This window comes from Akebia trifoliata, chromosome 3 (assembly GCF_017979445.1).
Source record: "Akebia trifoliata isolate Shusen 1 chromosome 3, ASM1797944v1, whole genome shotgun sequence".
NCBI lineage: Eukaryota > Viridiplantae > Streptophyta > Magnoliopsida > Ranunculales > Lardizabalaceae > Akebia > Akebia trifoliata.
Window position 1 is genome coordinate 52,249,956 of NC_141377.1, and position 19,180 is coordinate 52,269,135.

Sequence of the window (19,180 nt, forward strand, 5' to 3'; positions counted from 1 at the left end):
CCATGATCTTCTAAAATGGACTAACAAAAAATTACTGAAATACCATTATCTTCATTAGCTTTCAAGAAACTTGATTTCTCCTCAAATTTCCATATCATAAATATCTGCTATATCTCAGATAAAAGTTTATATATTTTATAATCTTTGATTGTTTCTTGAAAAACTATTGATTTGTTTTTCTAAATTTCATTTTCTTCAACTTCGATAGCGTGAAAGTCAAAGATGAAGGTACAATTGGGAAAGCACCAAGTGTGATCTAGGTGGTGTATCCCCTGTTAGGGCTATCGACAAGGTCTAGGTGAGGTTTAAGTGGAAAAAAAAATTCAATTTTTTATATATAATAAAAATCATGAAAAATAGGATAAAAAATAATATAAATAAATCATTATCAAAATAATATCAACTAACTACCAAACAAATTGGAAGGTCAATAAAAATAACATGTAAGAAAAATAAAAATAGTTTAATTTAAAAAAAATGATTATATAAAATTATATTTTTAACACTTTTAAAATCTAACTAAAAGCAATGGGACCTAGACACTTGGATGGTCTTGGCAGGCAAAATTGGGTCTAGACACAACATTTGACAATACTAAAAGAAAGGATTTTAAGCAAAAACATCAACAAATTGTTTTTTCTTCGAAATGTTAAAATGAGGGTATTTAAGTCATTTCATTAGATTCACTTACAAAACACCAAGATCAAAGGGGTATGTGTATAATCATTAGTTTGAAAATGCAAAGAGTATCTCAAACTCAAATATTTTACCAAAACCCAACTAAAAATTACCCACAAAAAAAAAAAAAAAAAGCAGTGGTATTTTAGTAAATTAGTATCAAAGCAAGTGGCACTTGTCTTTTTTTCAATTACAAAATGATATTAAAATAGTCCTAAAATTAAGGTCTAGAGATGCGTGTGTGGGACGAGTTCAGTAAAAGTCGAGATGCGTGTGTGGGACGAGTTAAGTAAAAGTCTCCGATCTCTCTCACTTTTTCTTCTCTCCATTCTAGAGAGAGAAATCAGTAAGATTTACCTAAAGAGAGAAAGCCATAGACTTGCTAATTTACTATATAACTAACTACCTCTATTAAGACTCCACTAGTTTAGACTTTAAAGAGAGGGAGAGAGTAAAGCAGTTGCGTTTCAGTTGGTAATGGTGGAGACGACACTGCGCGTGGAGAAGCGCGTAGTAATAGAAACCCTAGTGGTTCCTCTACTGATGTACTCCGGTGGTAATGGTCGGAGAAGACGATCGGTGTTCTTTGAAGGAATCAGTAGCAGTGTCTGTAGAGTCGTCAACGGCGGCGGATTCTGTCTGAAAGCGGTGGCGCCGCCATCAGTTACAGTGACCGCCATGTCTGACCTTGTCTTCCAAACCAGAGTTACGCAGAAACCCTAGAAATTTTGTTGAAAAAAAAGTATAAATAAATGAGATCCCTTCGACGCACTCAGACTTCATCTTCTTCGTGGATTCAATTACGATCGGTTCTCTTCGTTGTTGCTTCTTCTTCTTCTTCTTCGTCTTCCTCGTCTTCTTCATCAGTTTCCTCATCGGATCGGTACTCTCTCTCTCTATTTGATTTTCGTTTGTTTTCGAGTTTTCTTAGATTATTTTTTTTTTGTTAGTGTTTCGACTTCAGATCTGATCTTGATGTAATGGATATGGTGCAATTTCTATCAATTTTTCATTAATTTTAGTTTCTCTTTTGATCATTGTGTTTCTCAAAGGTTTTATACCTCTTTTTCTGTGGATTTGAAATGGGTTCTTAATAGTTATGTTCGACTGTGGATTTTGGTTGATTTATTCGATTTTTTTTGTTTTTTTGGCCTTGTCTAACTTTTTGTGGTTAAAAAAGAGGGATAAGGCTTTGATGATGACGGTTTGTTTTCTAGACATGGGGTTTCAGTTAATTTCTTGTTAGTGGGGTGTGTTTTTTTTTTTAAAGTCAGATATTCTCTTTTTCGTGGTGTTGTACAATTGAAGAGAAATGGAGTGATTCTAATGATTTTGGAGTTTTCATATAGAGAAGACGCTGTAAATGCCCATAAGTCAGAATAAAATCTAAAGTGATCACCACCCAAGTCTTATACAAAAATTCATGTTCGGCTGAACGAGTCCTAATCATATAATATCATAATTCACATGTGTTCATATCTGCTCTCATTACCTCAATGAATCTCATTTTAAAGTGTTCATATTATAAACTAAATCAATCATCGCCCAGGTCTTATCCCAGAATTTTGGAGTCAGCTGCGTGAGTCCCGTTCATCCATTCCATTCTTTCTAAAGACCTATATTCTGCTAATTCACATGTGTTTATATATAGGTTCTCACCACCTCAATGGATCTCATTTTAGATTTTTTGTTGAAAATTCACATTAGTCCAAATATAAACTAAATTGATCATCATTCAAGTCTTATCCCAAAAGTTCAGGACCGGTTGAGTGAAGCCTGTTCATCCATTCCATTTTTTCCAAATCCATGTCTTCGACTAATTCTCGTGTGTTTATATATGCTCTCACTACCTCAATCCCCTTCCTTCTTGGTCAATGTTTCACTCTATTAGAACTTTCAACTTGCACGTTTCTTCTAATTGGGCCTATTATTAGTCTTTATTGCACAGGTTCAAGTCATCTCAATCAAATATCCTTAGGCCTTACTTGGTACGCCTTTCAAATCACTGCAAATTGACATATAAACATAAATTTGTTGGCATTAGGGGCTTGTTGTCTCAATGCAAGTCATTTTGTATTTTTGTTGGGTGCTTGGATGCCATTGCAAATTTTTATTTACCCTTTCCTTAAGAATTGATGCATAACTTTATGGGTAAAGAAAATCATTGCAAAAGATCACAAAATGATGCAATGGGAAACTTTGCAAATTTTCAAGAAGGGCCTTAGTTTATCATATATTGGTGCTATTGGTGCAAAAAATTTGTGGCACAGGATTTTGTGAAATTTGCTATGTTAGCAACTGTGGCAAGCGGGGCTTAGCTTATCCATCACCTATGGGAGCTACTACTACCTTTTTTTTGCAAGTAACCTGTTTCATTTATAATTGTTTCTTTCTTAAATTTTCCATTCATACATACCAGCATCTTCATCTCTGCTATACTTGATTCACGAACATATAATTTCTTGATTACCCAAAATTCATCTTCCTAAAAGTGTAGCCGGTCTTACTATTTTTTTTTATGACATTTTCCTTTTAATTTGATTGGGTTGCATCTGTGACATGGCACTTTAGAAGCACGCCCCAACTTTGACCCATCCTACTTTAATTCTATGAACAAAATCAGATCAATTTCTCCATTGTCATTAATAATAAATAAGAAAATTGTTGCTTGGGGGTATTTCCTGGCCATCAATTTTGTTGACCTTCCTCTTAATGCCATCACTGAAGTTGCACTCCATTTATATTATCTACACCCTTATTCTAAAGCCTTTGAGACTTCCTAAACATCTCTTCAGGTTTTTGTTGCACTGTGGGGTTGGGCTTTAATATTTCTTGGGACTTTGTGGTAATCCTATTCTTTTATGAACACTTGAGGAGCTGCTGCTTGGATTATCCATATCTCTTAGGCAGCATGGTTTGTGTTCTATGCAGATGTGTGTAACATGAGTATTGACTGCTCTTACACTTTTGTGTTGTATGCACGTTAGGAATTTTTGTTTGAAGAAAATCCCTGACTGATGTTATGGATATCAATATATAGATATAATTTTATTATTATCATCACTACAGTTTCTGGCAATCTTATTTTGTTGTTTTTTAACATATATTTAATTTTCTCTCTTTGTTGTCCATTTGTCATTAATTTCAGTTGTCTTGTTGGTATCTTATTTGTTAGAAGAATTGATTGTGATTTCGGCCCTTCATTTTCAGGGGCAGTCTTAAATCACCGTGGTCCCGTAGGAGAAGAAAACACGCCCTTTCACCTCGGCAGTGGAAAAGTATATTTACTCAAGATGGAAAACTCCAGGATGGTGGAGTGAAGTTTCTGAAAAAAGTTCGCAGTGGAGTGAGTTCCTAACTTCAGTTGTCCTAATACTTCTCAAAAGCGTAATTTTCCATAATTTTATATTGCCTTGTCTCAAGTCTCTTTTGCTGTCTGTACTGGGGTTTTCATTCCTCTAATTTTTTGTGCAGGGAATTGATCCAAGTATCAGGGCCGAAGTTTGGCCGTTCCTCCTTGGAGTGTAAGCAATTTTTTATGACTGCATTCTTCATAATTTTTTAATTGTAGAATAAGAGGAAATCAAATAATCAATGTATGTATTTAGAAGAAAAACAGAAACTGTATGTCTTATTTGGGGATATATAGTATCTTCATGCCATGTATGTATCCATTTGGCTTTAAATCCGTTACAACATGACAATTTATGAAGATCCTTATTTTCAGGGTAGACAATCCAAATGGGATTAGATTCAAATTCAGAAAAGAGAAAAAAAAAAAAAATTGGGCCGAAGTAAACTTGAATGTAGTTTCTTTAAAGAGTCACGATCCAGAACGGTGTCCCGTTCATATAAAAACATTAGATGTCTCTGTGGCACATTTTTGTTGGAATTCAAACACCTTGGGCTGCGTGAAGGGCATGATTACGAGCCTGGGGTGTTTAAAACACCAACTAAAATGTGCCACGTAGACACTATCCTATTTTATAGGAACGTGACACCGTATTGGATCCTGAGTCTTCTTTAAATTCAAATACAATTACACAACAGCTTATATATTAAAGTTCAATTACTTAAGGTTAAAAAATAATGGATGTAAGAAAATTGTCTACATTGGACCCTATGTAATTTTCTATGCTGATGGGTTTTCAATTAGAGACAGTTGAACATGCAGGGTTTCCCATGTTCCATGTTTCTGGTCTATGTTTAAGTCAAATCCTAAGTAGCAGATTCCTACTCATTTCATTGCATTCATTTTTCATTGAATTCAAAATAGAATCAAATTTCATTCTTCATCGATTTTTAATTAAAGAAGGTAGATCAATTAATTATTACATGTATATCATAACAAAAGCCATCTTAGGTTTTAATCTAGTAGGTAAATCATCTGAGCTAAATGAAAAATCATTGGTTTTTTGAAAAAATTGCCGATTTTGTTATGTTTGTTACCTTAAATATATGAAATGTATATTTTTTTTATACATTTCCATAATTAACAGGGTCAGGTTCCAATGACTAATGAAGAATGACTCTTTGAATGGGTCTGAGTGCTGCAAATATTTGGCCTCATTGATATTGTCAAGTCTAAAAATACCACCTACTGCAGAGTGGTTGAACTGAAAACTTCTGTTTTGGAGTCATATGAAATATGATGTGTTGGTGTTAGTGGAACGAAAGAAAAAAAATAATATAAAACTAGAAGTTCAGAAAAAGTGGAAAAAAATTGAATCGGCTATTAAGAACTCTTTCAGAAGGAAAATGGTAAGATAGAAGTAGGAGAAAGGGAAAATTCAGGCTCTGGGAAGTTCAGAATAACTTGAACAAATAATAAAACGAGTAAATTGTAAAAAGTTTATAATTTCTTTTGAGTGGCTAGAGGTGAAGGCAGGTATTATTATTCAGATCATGTGAATCTCGACTTAACTTATCTATTGGGTTACCTAACTTTGTTACTTCATTTGTTAGTTTGATTTTCATAATCATCTAAGTAATTATTTACGCGCCTGTCTTTATGTAAATGCAGACTGGTGGCAAGTGGCAACCACTAAAAGAAACAATTGCAGGACTATACTAATATAACATTAGAGTCTCATTTCTTGTAGAATAATAAATTAATTAACTAGCGGGCATAGTTTCGTTTCCTTTCAGATGAATGCTCTCTCTAGATTTTTTACTTTTGAATCAATTCTCTTTCTACAGCTACAACTTGAACAGTACACAGGAAGAAAGAGATTCCATCAGAACTCAGAAGAGGTAGTCACCAAGTCCCTTTTGACCAATTTGATTGTATTATTCTAAATTATTCGATGATCTGGTAAATCTTTTTCCGTTCCAATTTTTTTGAAACTGACTCATCTTTGTTTAGAAAATCGGAAATTGTTTTGTCTTATACTTAATAATCTCATAGATTTAGACTTTCTATTGACTTGATGCAGAAAGGAATATGAGAACCTGAGGAGGCAGTGCAGGGGACTCCGAAAGCACAGTGGTGGTACCTTTAAGTTGAAGGAACCAAGTGGAACCAACAGCAATGGGCACAGTGGGCGGTTTCTACAAGGAATGGACTCTCCCGGCTCAGAAGATGCCGTTAGTGCCCGAGAGTCTCTCTCCACTGAAGGAGAGACCCTAGAGGATGACGACTTGGACCACCCAGGTCATCATGGAGCGTCTCATGTCCGCAACTGGCTCACTGAGGGAGATGACGATCAGAGTGTAGTCGCACACGTGGATGCCTCCACAGTTGATACAGACTCATCTGATTCGGACTCCTCTGTTGAAGACCTAGAAAGCATGCAAACCTTCCTTGTTGTGGAAGAGAGTGAAGAGAATGATTCTAACAATCATACCAAGGAGGAATCCTCCTCCCCATCCAAGATGGAAGGTGGCTCTGAAGCCCACACAGCCGAAGATTTCGCCACGTGGCAAAGGATAATTCGCCTTGATGCTTTGCGGGCCAGTTCAGAATGGATCGTCTACTCCCCGAGTCAGGCTGCCGTGTCGGAGGGCAGGGCACGGCGTTCAGCTGAGGCTGTGGGGCTGAAGGAATATGACCACTTGGAGCCCTGCAGGATCTTCCACGCAGCTCGCTTGGTTGCCATCCTCGAAGCCTATGCACTTTACGACACAGAGATCGGTTACTGCCAAGGAATGAGCGATCTTCTCTCTCCAATTATAGCAATGATAGAGGAGGATCACATAGCTTTCTGGTGCTTTGTGGGGTACATGAGGAAAGCCCGACACAATTACAGGCTCGACGAGGTTGGAATCAGGAGACAACTGAACATTGTCGCCAAGATCATCAAGTCCAAAGACTCTCACCTCTACAGGCACCTCGAGAAGCTCCAGGCCGAGGACTGTTTCTTTGTTTACAGGATGGTGGTGGTCTTGTTCAGAAGGGAACTGACCTTCGAGCAAACAGTGTGTCTATGGGAGGTAATGTGGGCAGATCAGGCAGCTATCAGGGAAGGAATCAGCAAGTCTGCGTGGGGTAAGATAAGGCAAAAGGCTCCACCGACAGATGACTTATTGCTCTATGCGATCGCCGCCTGCGTCTTGCAGAGGAGGAAACTTATCTTAGAGAAGTACAGCAGCATGGATGAGATAGTAAGGGAGTGCAATAGCATGGCTGGGCAGTTAGATGTCTGGAAGCTTCTAGATGATGCCCATGACCTGGTGGTGACCCTTCATGACAAGATACAGAAAGAAAACCAAACCCTTGTCTAGTCTCTCCTCAAATCTCTCTTTTGTTCATTATTAGTTTCATCACTTTTGATAACCCCTTGTGCTGGGGGGTTTTCTTCATAATGACTTTATTACACTACTTGTAACAAGCATTCGAAAAGGCGAATGCAATGATTTTGATGTTGTAAACTCATTTTATATAAGTTTAAGGCTCTAAAAGAGCGTGACAATGATAGAATATGTGGCTTTGGACATAATTTAATGTAGGAAGAAATAAGATTTACTTAAGATGATGTCAAATCTTTTGGTGGGATGGTTATCTTCCCTTTACACTGGGCTCTGCTTTGAGTGAAGTTTTTGTACCATTTCAAAATGTTTCTATCAAGATGGTTGGATATACGGACTCAAAAAATTTCACTCGGTGGTCTGTACTCGGAATCTTTCTGATTCCTTCGAAATGTTGAAACCTTTTTTATTCTTTCAAAAGTTTCGAACTTACGTTGATATTTTAAACCTTGTTCAAGGAGGAGTACATCGAAAGAGATCTCCTTTCATTTGAAATCAATTTGATCCACTCATTTTAATTACTTTATGGTATAAGCTTTCTCTATCCGACTCCAAATGTTTGGGATAAGTTTTGTCGTTGGTGGTGTTGTATAGGATATTGTCTATATTCTTTCTTGTCCAATACTGATGGACACTTGTGGGTCCCATTGAAACCAAGAAATTTTGGCTTGCCTGCTATCCACACATTAGAGCCATCAAATTTGACCCATTTTGATCTAAAAACTTAGGATCCGGATTTTGAGGATTTGAGTTTTGATATTGACTTGATCCAAAAGGGCTCAGTTTGATAATTAAACGGATTGTCTTCGTAGTTGAATTGCTTTTGTATCAATCATAGCCTCATCTGGTAGCAACCCCATCTTATAACACGTCAGAAAGTATATGAATTATTTTATATGTTTTTGTTTAATTATTGGGTGAGTTACTATTTCAGGAGCTGAATATGTCGAAATTCCGATTCTTGCTCACTGTTCATTTTAATTCCCAAATGCATGCATAGTGAGATCACAAGTTTTTTAAAGTGACGATCTCGCTGATAAAAAGTAGCAAAATTGCAGGTTCTTCTTTTTTCCTTTCAAAAAGTGACGATTTCGTTATTTTTCGAAATAGAAAAAATAAAAAATAAAAAACCCTGCAATCTCATCAGGCATGTTTTCAGAATTAAAACGAACATTGAGCCAAAATGGGAATTACGTCAAAAGTTGGTCATGTTTTGGTAATCATCTCTTAATTATTTGAGGTATATTTATATTTCATATATCAAATCTGATTTGATCTTTTTTCGCTCAGATCTAATTGTCATTGGATCCAAATATCAATATTGATGAAATTTTGATCAGAATCCCAACCATATGACAATCATAACCCACACAAGAATAGATAGAGTTTTCTTATAAGACTGTTAAAAGAGCAAGCCGTGCATAAGCTTTACTGTGGTGCGACGATGCCCCATAGTGGTGCCATTTTGGAATCAACGTCCAAGGCAAACTCATCAGGCAATTTTTGTGCTATTAATCGATATGATCCAAGCTAAATGTATTTAGAAAAAACTACTGATGATTATCTGAATATTTATTCATAAGCGCTTAATGCTTATCTAATTCACTAGTGAATTAGACCGACTACCAACATGATCCAATTAAAGCCCTTCTTGGAACCAAACTGCCATACTAAGAAGGCAAGAACTTCATGCAAATAGGGGGATTAACCTTCGCCAAAGCAAGAATCGATGAAGGGAGTGTCCACAGCCCATCTCCACATATTAAACCAGAAGCGACCACGGGAACCATCACACTAGCCTTCTTACTGTTAAATTTATGCCACAGGAACACTATTAGGGTCCCAACACACATATCGATCGAAAAGTAGGCACCAACTATGAAGGGTACTCCCATAGCCATCGGTAACGGAACCCATTTCCCAATCTTTCGGGGGGCATAATCTCTAACCAAGTTGGCTGCAACAGCGAAGGCAAAGAATCCATAACATAGCTGCAAACAATGCTGTGGCAACGTTGAGAACCCCTCAACACCGAGAATTGCCATGTTTCGATAAATTATACCAAATGGTGCTTTGAACACACCATTCGGGTTCCCCACATCGAACGCCTTATAAAAGAGAAAGAATGTGAGAGGAGCTACAACACAACCCATGGCTGTCCCGACTGCTTGGCTCAAGAGCATCGATCGTGGTGAAGTGAGAGTGAGATGACCCGTCTTAAAATCGTGCATGAGATCAGCAGAAATCGAAACAATGGACTTAATTAGTCCCGAACCGACTAGCCCTGCCACCACACCATTTTCTTTCCCAGCCAATGCAGCTAACACAAAGAGGGCCACTTTCCCATAATTATAACCCATGTTTATGTCGGTTAGACCGGTACCGTAAGCATTGCAGAAGCCCAAAGAAGGAGCGAAAATATAAGCTACGACAATGTAGTACCATTTGACCTCATGAAACATGTATGGTATGACAATAATGGAGATGATAGCGAAGAAGATATATCCGATAATTGCAATTCTCACAGGAATTCCATCTCTCATAAACACTTCATTTCGAAGAAGTTCCTCGTTGGATTCCTGATTCTCGTTATTTGAAACTGCATAAGAGAAAATTAAACGTCAATAAAAGGTTTAAGAAAAAATGGGTCATAAAGCAAGACAATCGACTTGGCCATCCCATGTAAGTCATCATTTCAAGTTTCTATTTCTTTTTACCTATATTTACATTCTTCTTCTTCAAACTGGCAACGATACTTCTCGTGGTTGTATATAAGATCTTGAGAAAATTATAAAGCCCATCTCCAAGGATGAGAGCTATGGCTATGAAAACCTGAAAAATGAGCAAATCACGGTTTTATCTTAATTGGATGTGTGAAATCCTCGATCAAATCAGGAAGCAAGATTGTAGGCATCAGAGTGATGAGAAATTTAATGGGGAAATTAAAAATATCTGATTCACAAACCTTGTAACCATTTAGACTCTTCATACTGCTTTCGGGTATGTTCTCTGGGTACCAATCTCCTTTAAGCCCACTTATAAGTGGCCACATTATCCCCCATGAGAGCACTGCACCTAGAAGCAGAGATAAATTCACTAGATGGGTAGAGATCATCCCTGCCCCGACGTAAGTCATGCTGAAATTGAAGTAAAATCTGCAAAACCCAATATCTCGAATCAACATTCATATACGGATCAATTAATGGTGACGCTTAGTAGGAGCATGTGAAGTAAAGTACTAGCGTATGAGATTTAATGGTAAACTTTTGTAGAATAATTGGATGACAGAAACAACAATAACAAATAGAAAAATTCAAATCTTTATCCATATTAAGGCTAGCATTGGACATAGGATAATAAAAGAGGAATACGAACGTTTGCTTCCAAGCTTTCAATCCGAAAGTTGGAAATTGTGAGAATCCACATTGTTCTCCTCCGGAGAAGAACCATTGGAAGAAACACCAAAGAAAACTAATAGAAAAGAACTTCATGAACCCCTGAACACGCTTTCTGAAAAAAAGAACAAATTTTTTTAGAACCAATTCAAGTTTGGGTTGGGATTGTAAGAAGAGAAGATAAGTAAGGGAAATGTACTTGGCATTGTCATCATCCTGAGCAGTGTGAAAGCCATTAATGAGAATTCCACTTGCAGTGCCACTTGGGTATCTTAATTTGTAGTCTATTATCATAATCTATGGAACAACAACAGAGATTACAAAATAATGAGAATTTCATTGTTGTAAATTTGCAGTGAAATAACATCATTGGAACCAAAATAAAAAACCAAGAAAAGTTTCCTTGGTTGCATTATTTCAAGTCAATCTTATCCATATGAAGAAGCCCATCAGTATCGAATAGTGGAAGAACATTTCTCCAACTCTGATAATTGGGAGAAGGCACTAATGATGATGATTTCGAAATTTAACCATGTCATGTTAAACAACAAGAAGATTGAACATTATGAACTAATAGTAACATCCTTGATTTCAACCTAGCAACCATAGACAACCCTTCCATTACATTCAACGATTACCAATATTATAATTAATGCCTATATTCATGTTCACTTTCCTTAATCAATTAATGATCAATAAATATGCATCTGACATAACGTTCATTGTATCTTTAGTCTACACCTTGATTGATTCCACCATATATATATATACATATATATATATATATATATTTTGGCTAGACTTAAAATCCATTTATGTGTCTTTTTCATAATCCCATGATGAAAAAAAAAAAAAAAAGAAGAAGAAGAAGAAAAAGAAAAAAACAAACTAAAATTCAACGCTTTATTTAATTTATATGTAGGTTCATCAAGAATTGGACCAGTCAGTAGATTTGGTACTGGCAGTGCAGTGAACTCCAAGAAGAACAAAAATCCTCAACTGCTCAAAACCACAAGAACTTGAAACCATATGATTAAAGGGTAATTTAGACGTTTTGCTGACTATTTGAGAAACCCCAGTGTTTTCAAACACAGGATATACCCCTTGACCATGGTATTTCGTAAGAGACTAACATAAAATGAGCACAATAAGAAAGGCCATTGTCTTTAACTTCTCAATCATTAAGATAAAAAACCTGAATTTATTTGGAAACACTACATTGTTTTTTCCCATAATGTCTTTTCCTCCAAAACCAATCATAGAAAATCCTTGACTCATTTGGCAAAATCATTATTGTTAATCAACCCCAAAACTTTGAAATAAGACTTTGATGACGATAAATCAAATTGTGTGGACAAAAATTGCTGATCTTGTCACCAAGACCCAAAGTTGTAAATGGGTTATTTATTTATTTTTCGAGTTTAATTATTATTATTTTTTTCTGGGAAACTTGGACTGTTTTTTGTTTTTTTGAGTCGGAAACTTGGACTTGAACCCAAGTCCTCATAGTTGTTTTTAAATGAGTCAAACCAACTGAGCTATGGGTCTAAGCACTCCTAAATTGTCATTATTATTATTAAAAGAAACTGAAGAAAACCGTCCAAAATCCAAATCAATTAAAAAAAAAAAATCATCACAATCACAATCACAATGGGAGAGAAAGAAATCTACCTTCCTTAGAGGAACTAAAGCCAAAAGCCCAACAAAACAGGTTACAAAAAGAAAACCAGTCATCCAACCAATCCCAGGTTCCTTATAACTCCCTGGAGTGTTTCCCTCTGTATCAACTCCTGCTTGTTCATATATCTTCTTACTCAATCCTAGTAAATAAGACCCAAAACCACCTACAAATCCAACAAACAAATTAAAATGATCAATAAAGCACTTAAAAAAAATATTAATTTCTACAAAAACTCTTTAAATATTATTCATACCAATAGCAAAAATTATATGTCAGCTGATTGTGAATGTTTTCTGGAACCATTCAAAGAAGATTAGATTAAACTAAATGTTGATGGAGCTTGTTTGAGTAATCCAAATGATGCCATGAGGGCGGCCTATTAAGGGATTATTTTAAAGTTTTGATCTTTCATTTTATGCCTATTGGAAGGTGTGAAGCTTAAACTCCCCGAGTCTTTATTCGGGTTGAATGGCTTTAAGACTCATGAATTTTAATTGAGAAGTCATGTTCATCATCGATAAGGAAATTTATCAACGAATACATTGGCAAGATTGGATTTAAGATTGAAGCTATCATGTGTCATCAAGGACAAATTTCTTGTTGAGAGATTAATTGTTGCAAAATCTCCAACTATAGTCATGGGATATGAAACTAATTGAAGCTAATGTGCCAAAGAATTAAAATAAAAAATCTACAACATATGAAGCTATGGCATGATTAACAATACATCCCCATATAGATCAGTCCCATAAGGCTCCACAAAATATAACAGAAATCTCATATCTAAGTTTGTATTGGGTAAAAGTATTATTAAAAAACAAATACTATATATATAAATGTCTCCAACCTCCAAGGGAAAGGGCATAGCATGCAACTGCACAGGTCTGAATCACAGTGTTCTCCTGCCTAGTGAATGGCGTTGATGCAATTCCAAACTTCTTAAGCAATTTAGTCCATGATCGCATGGATATGAAAGCCACAAGAGCCGCGGAGACATTGAGATTAGGAACTAACCCAGTACTGAGGTTAAGTTTCATAATTACCACACTATAGATAACTCCAATCACAAAGCTTGCAACAAGACCTCTCACTGTTATCTGTTTCTTCCACGGTGGGATTTTCTTCGAGTCATCGTAGTCGACTGTTTGTTCCGGCTGTTCTTCTATGTTCTCCATCTCAATATCTTTCTTCTCTCTTGATTCTTCCATGTTCGCGAGTACTTCAAATTGAATAATTTCATTTCAAAATTAAAAGGGGTAAAAAAAAAAAAAAAGCAATATATTTACAAGAATTTGAATGAAAGAAGATGCATTTATAATAAAACTCACCTGGGTAACGATCTGAAATTCTCATCTAAGATGGGTTTTTGTTCTCTTATTCAATCTACTTAAAATAACAACCACACAACCATGAAAATCTTATAAAATCTCAGATGGGGTATTTGTTTTCTTCTTCCAACTACTACCCACCACTTATTTCCACACAACACCTATTCTATCGATCAAACTTCTTATAGAATTTTTGAATGCAATGTGAATCCATTTAGTAGTCCAAAGTAACTGTACAAGATATGAACCAATGATTGGTCTTAAAAGTAAATGTTGCTTGAAAGTAAAATAAATCTCTCTCTCTCTCTCTCTTCATTATCATCTCTTCGAGAAGGAGAAATAAAGTTTGAAGAGGACATATGATGACTCTTTCATTTATTTTATTTTATTTTTTATTTTAAATATTATGATAACTAACTATTAATCCTAAAATAATTTAATATTAAGAAAGACAATTTATATTATTATATAAGGATCATAAAGAACAAATGGGATATATTCCTATTTGAGAGTGGAGGAAAATTGACACTCAACACTTTTTCTCACTTATAAGAGTGGAAAGATTTGAACCCATAATCTCTTTAAATCAAATTTTTGATATCATAATAACTAAACATTAGTCCCAAATTCAATTGGTATTAAGAAAAATATTTTTAATTATTATATGGGGAACATGGGAAACAAATTGGATATGCCACTATTTGAGTCAATATATTAGATTTCCTCTTTTTTTTTTTTTTTTTTTCTTTGTTTTATTTTGAATGTTAGGTAATTAAGTTTGCTTAATTAATGAACCAAGTAGGACATTGATACATGGTGGGGAATTTGATAATATAGACTTAAAGTCTTTAACAAGTAATTAAGATAGGTGGTCACCTTCCTCGTTTCTTCCTTTTTGGTGACGGGTCTTCCATGCGGTTGACCATGAAAAGTTGGACTACTAAAGTGAACCTTGATTAGTGGCCTTGGGTTGTTTGTTTGTTTGTATATTTTGTCATGTTTGGACAAAACTGAGCATTGACTTTGGTAGTAGTCATCATCACTGAATCTCAATCATTTAGATATCTAAAATTTAATGAGGAGGCAATTTCAAAGGGAGGAAAATTCGAGCCTATCTCAAGTTCTCAGCTTAAATGCTCCCAAATGAAAAAAAAAAATCGAAATAGTAAAGAGATAAAATTACAGATAAAAATTTACATGATTTCACACTATGTCTATGTCCACGGAGCAAGATGTTTTTTTATAAAATCAGAAATTATTAAAACATATAAATGTTTTTCAAATAAAATTTTTTTAAAAATAATTTTTTTTTTTGAAAAATATCAGACGATTATACTTTTCATGCCTAAAAAATACAAGACATTTACACAACATCAGGATATTTAGGGAGAATTCAAAATATTTATCATCAATGTTTCATTATGATCTCGGCTCAAACATTTCAAAATTGTATGAAACTTTATGCCATGTTGAGATAGGTAACTTAAATACCATTTTACTATTCAAAATCAACTCTACTTAAACCCATATCTTTAGTCCACGTATGAATCATTTTATATTTGTCGCAAAACCAAGTGGGTGTACTCCATGAAGATTCTCTACCAAATGATTTTTTACTCAGCCCAACATCCATTTGACATGTGATGCAAATGACATCAGCAAAGATTTAAAATGGGTCATTGAGAGCACATGGATTATCACATTGTCAATCTAACACCATCGTCTTCTAGATTTTGCGAAAAATAATTATACTCCAAAAAATAATAAAAATAAAATAAAATAAATGATTTTTAAGTTTGATTTATGAAATTGAAAATGGACGACTACTAAGCACCCAAACTTAAAATTAAAATTCAATAGTGAAAAATATATATTTTTTAAATTTCATAGAATTTTGTCCTCTACAACTTGTTGTATTGGATCATGTTTTTAAATGTCACAAGGTGATTCAATCAGAAAATTTTCATTTTTCCCATTGGGAATTACCTTTCTTATTACTGATATCATTTTGCGTTGCACGTCAAGTGGTTATTGGACTACGAGCAAAAAAGCACTCATCCTCTGATTCCTTAAAAAACAAGTATAATTTTGTTTTTTTCTATCAATTATTTATTTAAAAGATAACAAATAAACCACACTTTATCCAATTCCTTACTCTCCTATTCTTTTATGTGTGATTTGGACTCACGCTTATAAAATATTAGAGCTACCCATGTTTTGAAACTTACGTCATGTACCTTCCTTGAGATTTAAGCCAAGGTTCTTATTTTGTTTCCAGTCCAATGATGCTAAATTACAAAAAATAAATACAAATAAATAAAAAAATAAATATGAAAAGAAAAAATTGAATCATTGCTTATAAAAAAAATAAAAAATTAAATCACTCTCTTCCCACAAATGTCCCGTTCTCCTATTCTTTTGAGATTGATTTGGATATACCCCCTCGTATTTGAAAAATATTTGATATACCCATGTTTTGAAGCTTACAACATGTTCCTCCCTTGAGAAGATTGACATGGAGGTGTGGAAAGAACCATAGATGCTTTTCACTCGAATCTAAATGAAAAACATCTATGGTTCTAACAAACTTTCATGCTTCCCACAAATGTCTCTCTCTCTCTCTCTCTTGTTCTTTTAAAATAATGCTGAAGTGACCTCAAGATTGTTCCTCAAATCGCACATCCTGACATGAAAAATTTGTAGGAACCAAGGATGATTCTCATCAAGACACAAGTGAAAAACATCTATGATTTCTTATACACTTTCACATCAGGATGTGCGATATTAGGTCACTGTAGCATGATTCATTCTTTTAAGAGTAATTAAGTTGAAGCCCTTTTCACTATTCAACTCTACTTAAGCTATACCTCTTTAGTCAGTCTATACACACATACATACATACATACATGCCATCCATTTTACAAGATCCAACAGCATCCAGAGGTGTCGTAAAAAAAAAAATTAAAAAAATGGACGACATCCGGATAGTGTTTTAAAAAACATTCTATAAAAAGTTTGTCCCCAATACTAACCCATATATATACTTTAAGTTTTTTAACTATCCAACATCATATCTTCTCCTCTTAGTTTGTGTTCATTGAGAGTTGTAGCTTTTTCAAAAGATTTGATCTATTTGGGTTGTTATGTCTGTCCAAAGAGGTATTCTAAACTTTTACGAGTGTTCATTCAGAATTGAAACTTTTCAAAAAGTTTGATCCATTGGGTTCTTGTGTCTGTTTATAAATAGGGGCATTTACAAAGGATTTCTATAAAGAAAAAATCTTTTCTATTTGGGCATACTTGAAGATAAATAATATTCAGGGACGAGTCTCCAATTCAGCGAATTGAAGTCGTAAACATCCTTAGAGTTGAGTTCGTTGTTCGTTACCTTCATGAAGGGAAGAATATTAAATATTACAGATTTAAAGACAGTGTTATACGCTTATTGGACTCAACATGTCGTATTTTTTTTTTTATTATTTTTTTTATGTCCGATTTGCAACAATTTTAAATCTTCATCATCCCATTTTCATGGTATTTGGGAATCTAAATCCATTTGTAAAAGAATAGGATGTATCATATTATGATGCATGGATACATTGTATCATTGACAATGTATCTCATAATAAAAGAAAGGTTAAAGTTGTGATTGAGAATAACATATATAACAATATCTATTAAGATATTATATATTAGGAATTATAAATAATTACTCTATCTATATTAGGTTAGTTTCTAATATATTGATTGATGTAATTGCTATAAATATCCTAGTAGGATTCATGTAATATTGATCCAAGAATTCTCAATAAATTCACCCAAAATTCAATTATGCTTCTTGATCGTTACAACATGTCTGTGAAGTACATCACTGTCGCATCTTGTTTTTTTTTTTTTTTTTTAGTTTGTCGAAGTCAGTGACTTACGAGACTAGGTTTGCAATGATCTCAATTAAGAGCATATAATGTAGGATTTTGCGATTTAAATGAAATAACTCTTGATGGAGAGATTTTAGATTTTTTTTTTAAAATGAGATTGTAAAGCGTGAATGTGTGAACTTGAGATTTGGGAGATTTGTAAAGATATTGTAGTGTAATTTTTATTAAAGAAAATTAGAATAATAGTAAAGAAAAAAAAAAGATTTAGGTCTGACGATGGAGATAGCGTCATCGCGGAAGAACAGTGCACCGAAGTCAAAGTGCTCAGTGGAGCTTGAGTTAATTACATATTCCTTCTTTAAAGGACCATGTAATTTCTAAAGGATGTTAGAGAATAAGATGCGTCATATTAATGTGCATGAGATACATTGTATCATTATCAGTGTATCTCATCACAAATGAAAAGTTGTGATAGAGGATATTCTAGAATATTTACTAATATTTATGATATATCAATTAAGATTTTCTAGAATATTATATTAGGCTATTTCCACATATCTCGGTTGATGTAATTTCTATGAATAACCTATTAGGGTTTATATAAATTTCATCCAAGAATTATCAATAAAATTCAGATTTCTTCACCATTGAACACAAATCCACTTTGATTGATCAAATTTCAAGATGTGGCAATAGAAAATTCATTTTCAAGTGAATGCCCATGAAGTATCACATGTTATATATAAATAGGGATGTAAATTTGGGTAAATAAACCGAAATTTTATGTTCGGTCCAGGTTTGGCTTAAACAATACCAAACCTAAACTTTCGGGTTCGATTTCAGTCCGGGTTTGTATGCATAATGTAAACCGAAACCGAACCTAACCTGGAAATTTTGGATTTTCCTCTAATTCGGTTTAGGTTGAGTTCTATTAAAATGTATTTTTTTTTTTAAAAATCTCTCTCTCTCTCTCTCTCTCTCTCTCTCTCTCTCTCTCTCTCTCTCTCTCTATATATATATATATATATATGGTCCCGTTCGCCACCCTTAGTTTTACCACACACTTTAACAACGCGTTTTGTCTTACATGGGTTAGAAGTTTCGGAATGAGCTGATTTTTGGTGAGGATGATCTCTATGGTGAGGAGATCATCCTCACCAAAAATCAGCTCATTCCAAAACTTCTAACCCCATCAAAATTGATTTACAAAAAATGGACGGTCCACGATTTTTCAACGTGTAAACATGGGGCTAAACATTTCGGAATGGGCTGATTTTTGGGGAGGAGATCTTCTAATCATAGAGATCATCCTCACCAAAAATCAGCTCATTCCAAAACTTCTAACCCATGTAGGACAAAAAACGTTTGTTAAAGTATGTGGTAAAACTTAGGGTGCTGAACATTTCCCATATAGGGTCCCGTTCGCCACCCTTAATATATATATATATATAGGGTAGCGTTCAATGGCAAACT

General features: G+C 34.5%; 2 protein-coding genes across 2 annotated transcripts; one reads left to right on the forward strand and one right to left on the reverse strand.

Annotated features, from left to right (window-relative positions):
* The first annotated feature begins 1,083 nt into the window (after positions 1 to 1,083).
* On the forward strand, positions 1,084 to 7,597 carry LOC147407867 (rab GTPase-activating protein 22-like). Its single transcript, XM_086436632.1, has 5 exons — positions 1,084 to 1,561; positions 3,889 to 4,024; positions 4,153 to 4,202; positions 5,878 to 5,931; positions 6,114 to 7,597. The coding sequence occupies exons 1-5, from the start codon at positions 1,431 to 1,433 to the stop codon at positions 7,399 to 7,401; spliced, it is 1,659 nt and encodes a 552-aa protein (XP_086292758.1). The 5' UTR covers positions 1,084 to 1,430; the 3' UTR covers positions 7,402 to 7,597.
* Positions 7,598 to 8,946: 1,349 nt separating this feature from the next.
* On the reverse strand, positions 8,947 to 14,016 carry LOC147407868 (metal-nicotianamine transporter YSL3-like). Its single transcript, XM_086436633.1, has 8 exons — positions 13,830 to 14,016; positions 13,349 to 13,720; positions 12,492 to 12,664; positions 11,020 to 11,117; positions 10,801 to 10,935; positions 10,391 to 10,580; positions 10,143 to 10,257; positions 8,947 to 10,024 (listed from the first exon to the last, which is right to left on the reverse strand). Exons 1-8 carry the CDS (start codon positions 13,852 to 13,854, stop codon positions 9,096 to 9,098), a joined length of 2,037 nt encoding a protein of 678 aa, XP_086292759.1. The 5' UTR covers positions 13,855 to 14,016; the 3' UTR covers positions 8,947 to 9,095.
* Between the last annotated feature and the right edge of the window lie 5,164 nt (positions 14,017 to 19,180).

Excerpts from the sequence above, each read along its gene's own strand:
- LOC147407867 (XM_086436632.1), top strand. The coding sequence starts at position 1,431 with ATGAGATCCCTTCGACGCACTCAGACTTCATCTTCTTCGTGGATTCAA. Across the intron at positions 4,025-4,152 it reads TGAAAAAAGTTCGCAGTGGA|GGAATTGATCCAAGTATCAG; the intron begins GTGAGTTCCTAA and ends TTTTTTGTGCAG. Across the intron at positions 4,203-5,877 it reads TGGCCGTTCCTCCTTGGAGT|CTACAACTTGAACAGTACAC; the intron begins GTAAGCAATTTT and ends CTCTTTCTACAG.
- LOC147407868 (XM_086436633.1), bottom strand. The coding sequence starts at position 13,854 with ATGAGAATTTCAGATCGTTACCCAG. Across the intron at positions 13,721-13,829 it reads AATTTCAGATCGTTACCCAG|TACTCGCGAACATGGAAGAA; the intron begins GTGAGTTTTATT and ends TTCAATTTGAAG. Across the intron at positions 10,936-11,019 it reads CAGGATGATGACAATGCCAA|AAAGCGTGTTCAGGGGTTCA; the intron begins GTACATTTCCCT and ends TCTTTTTTTCAG.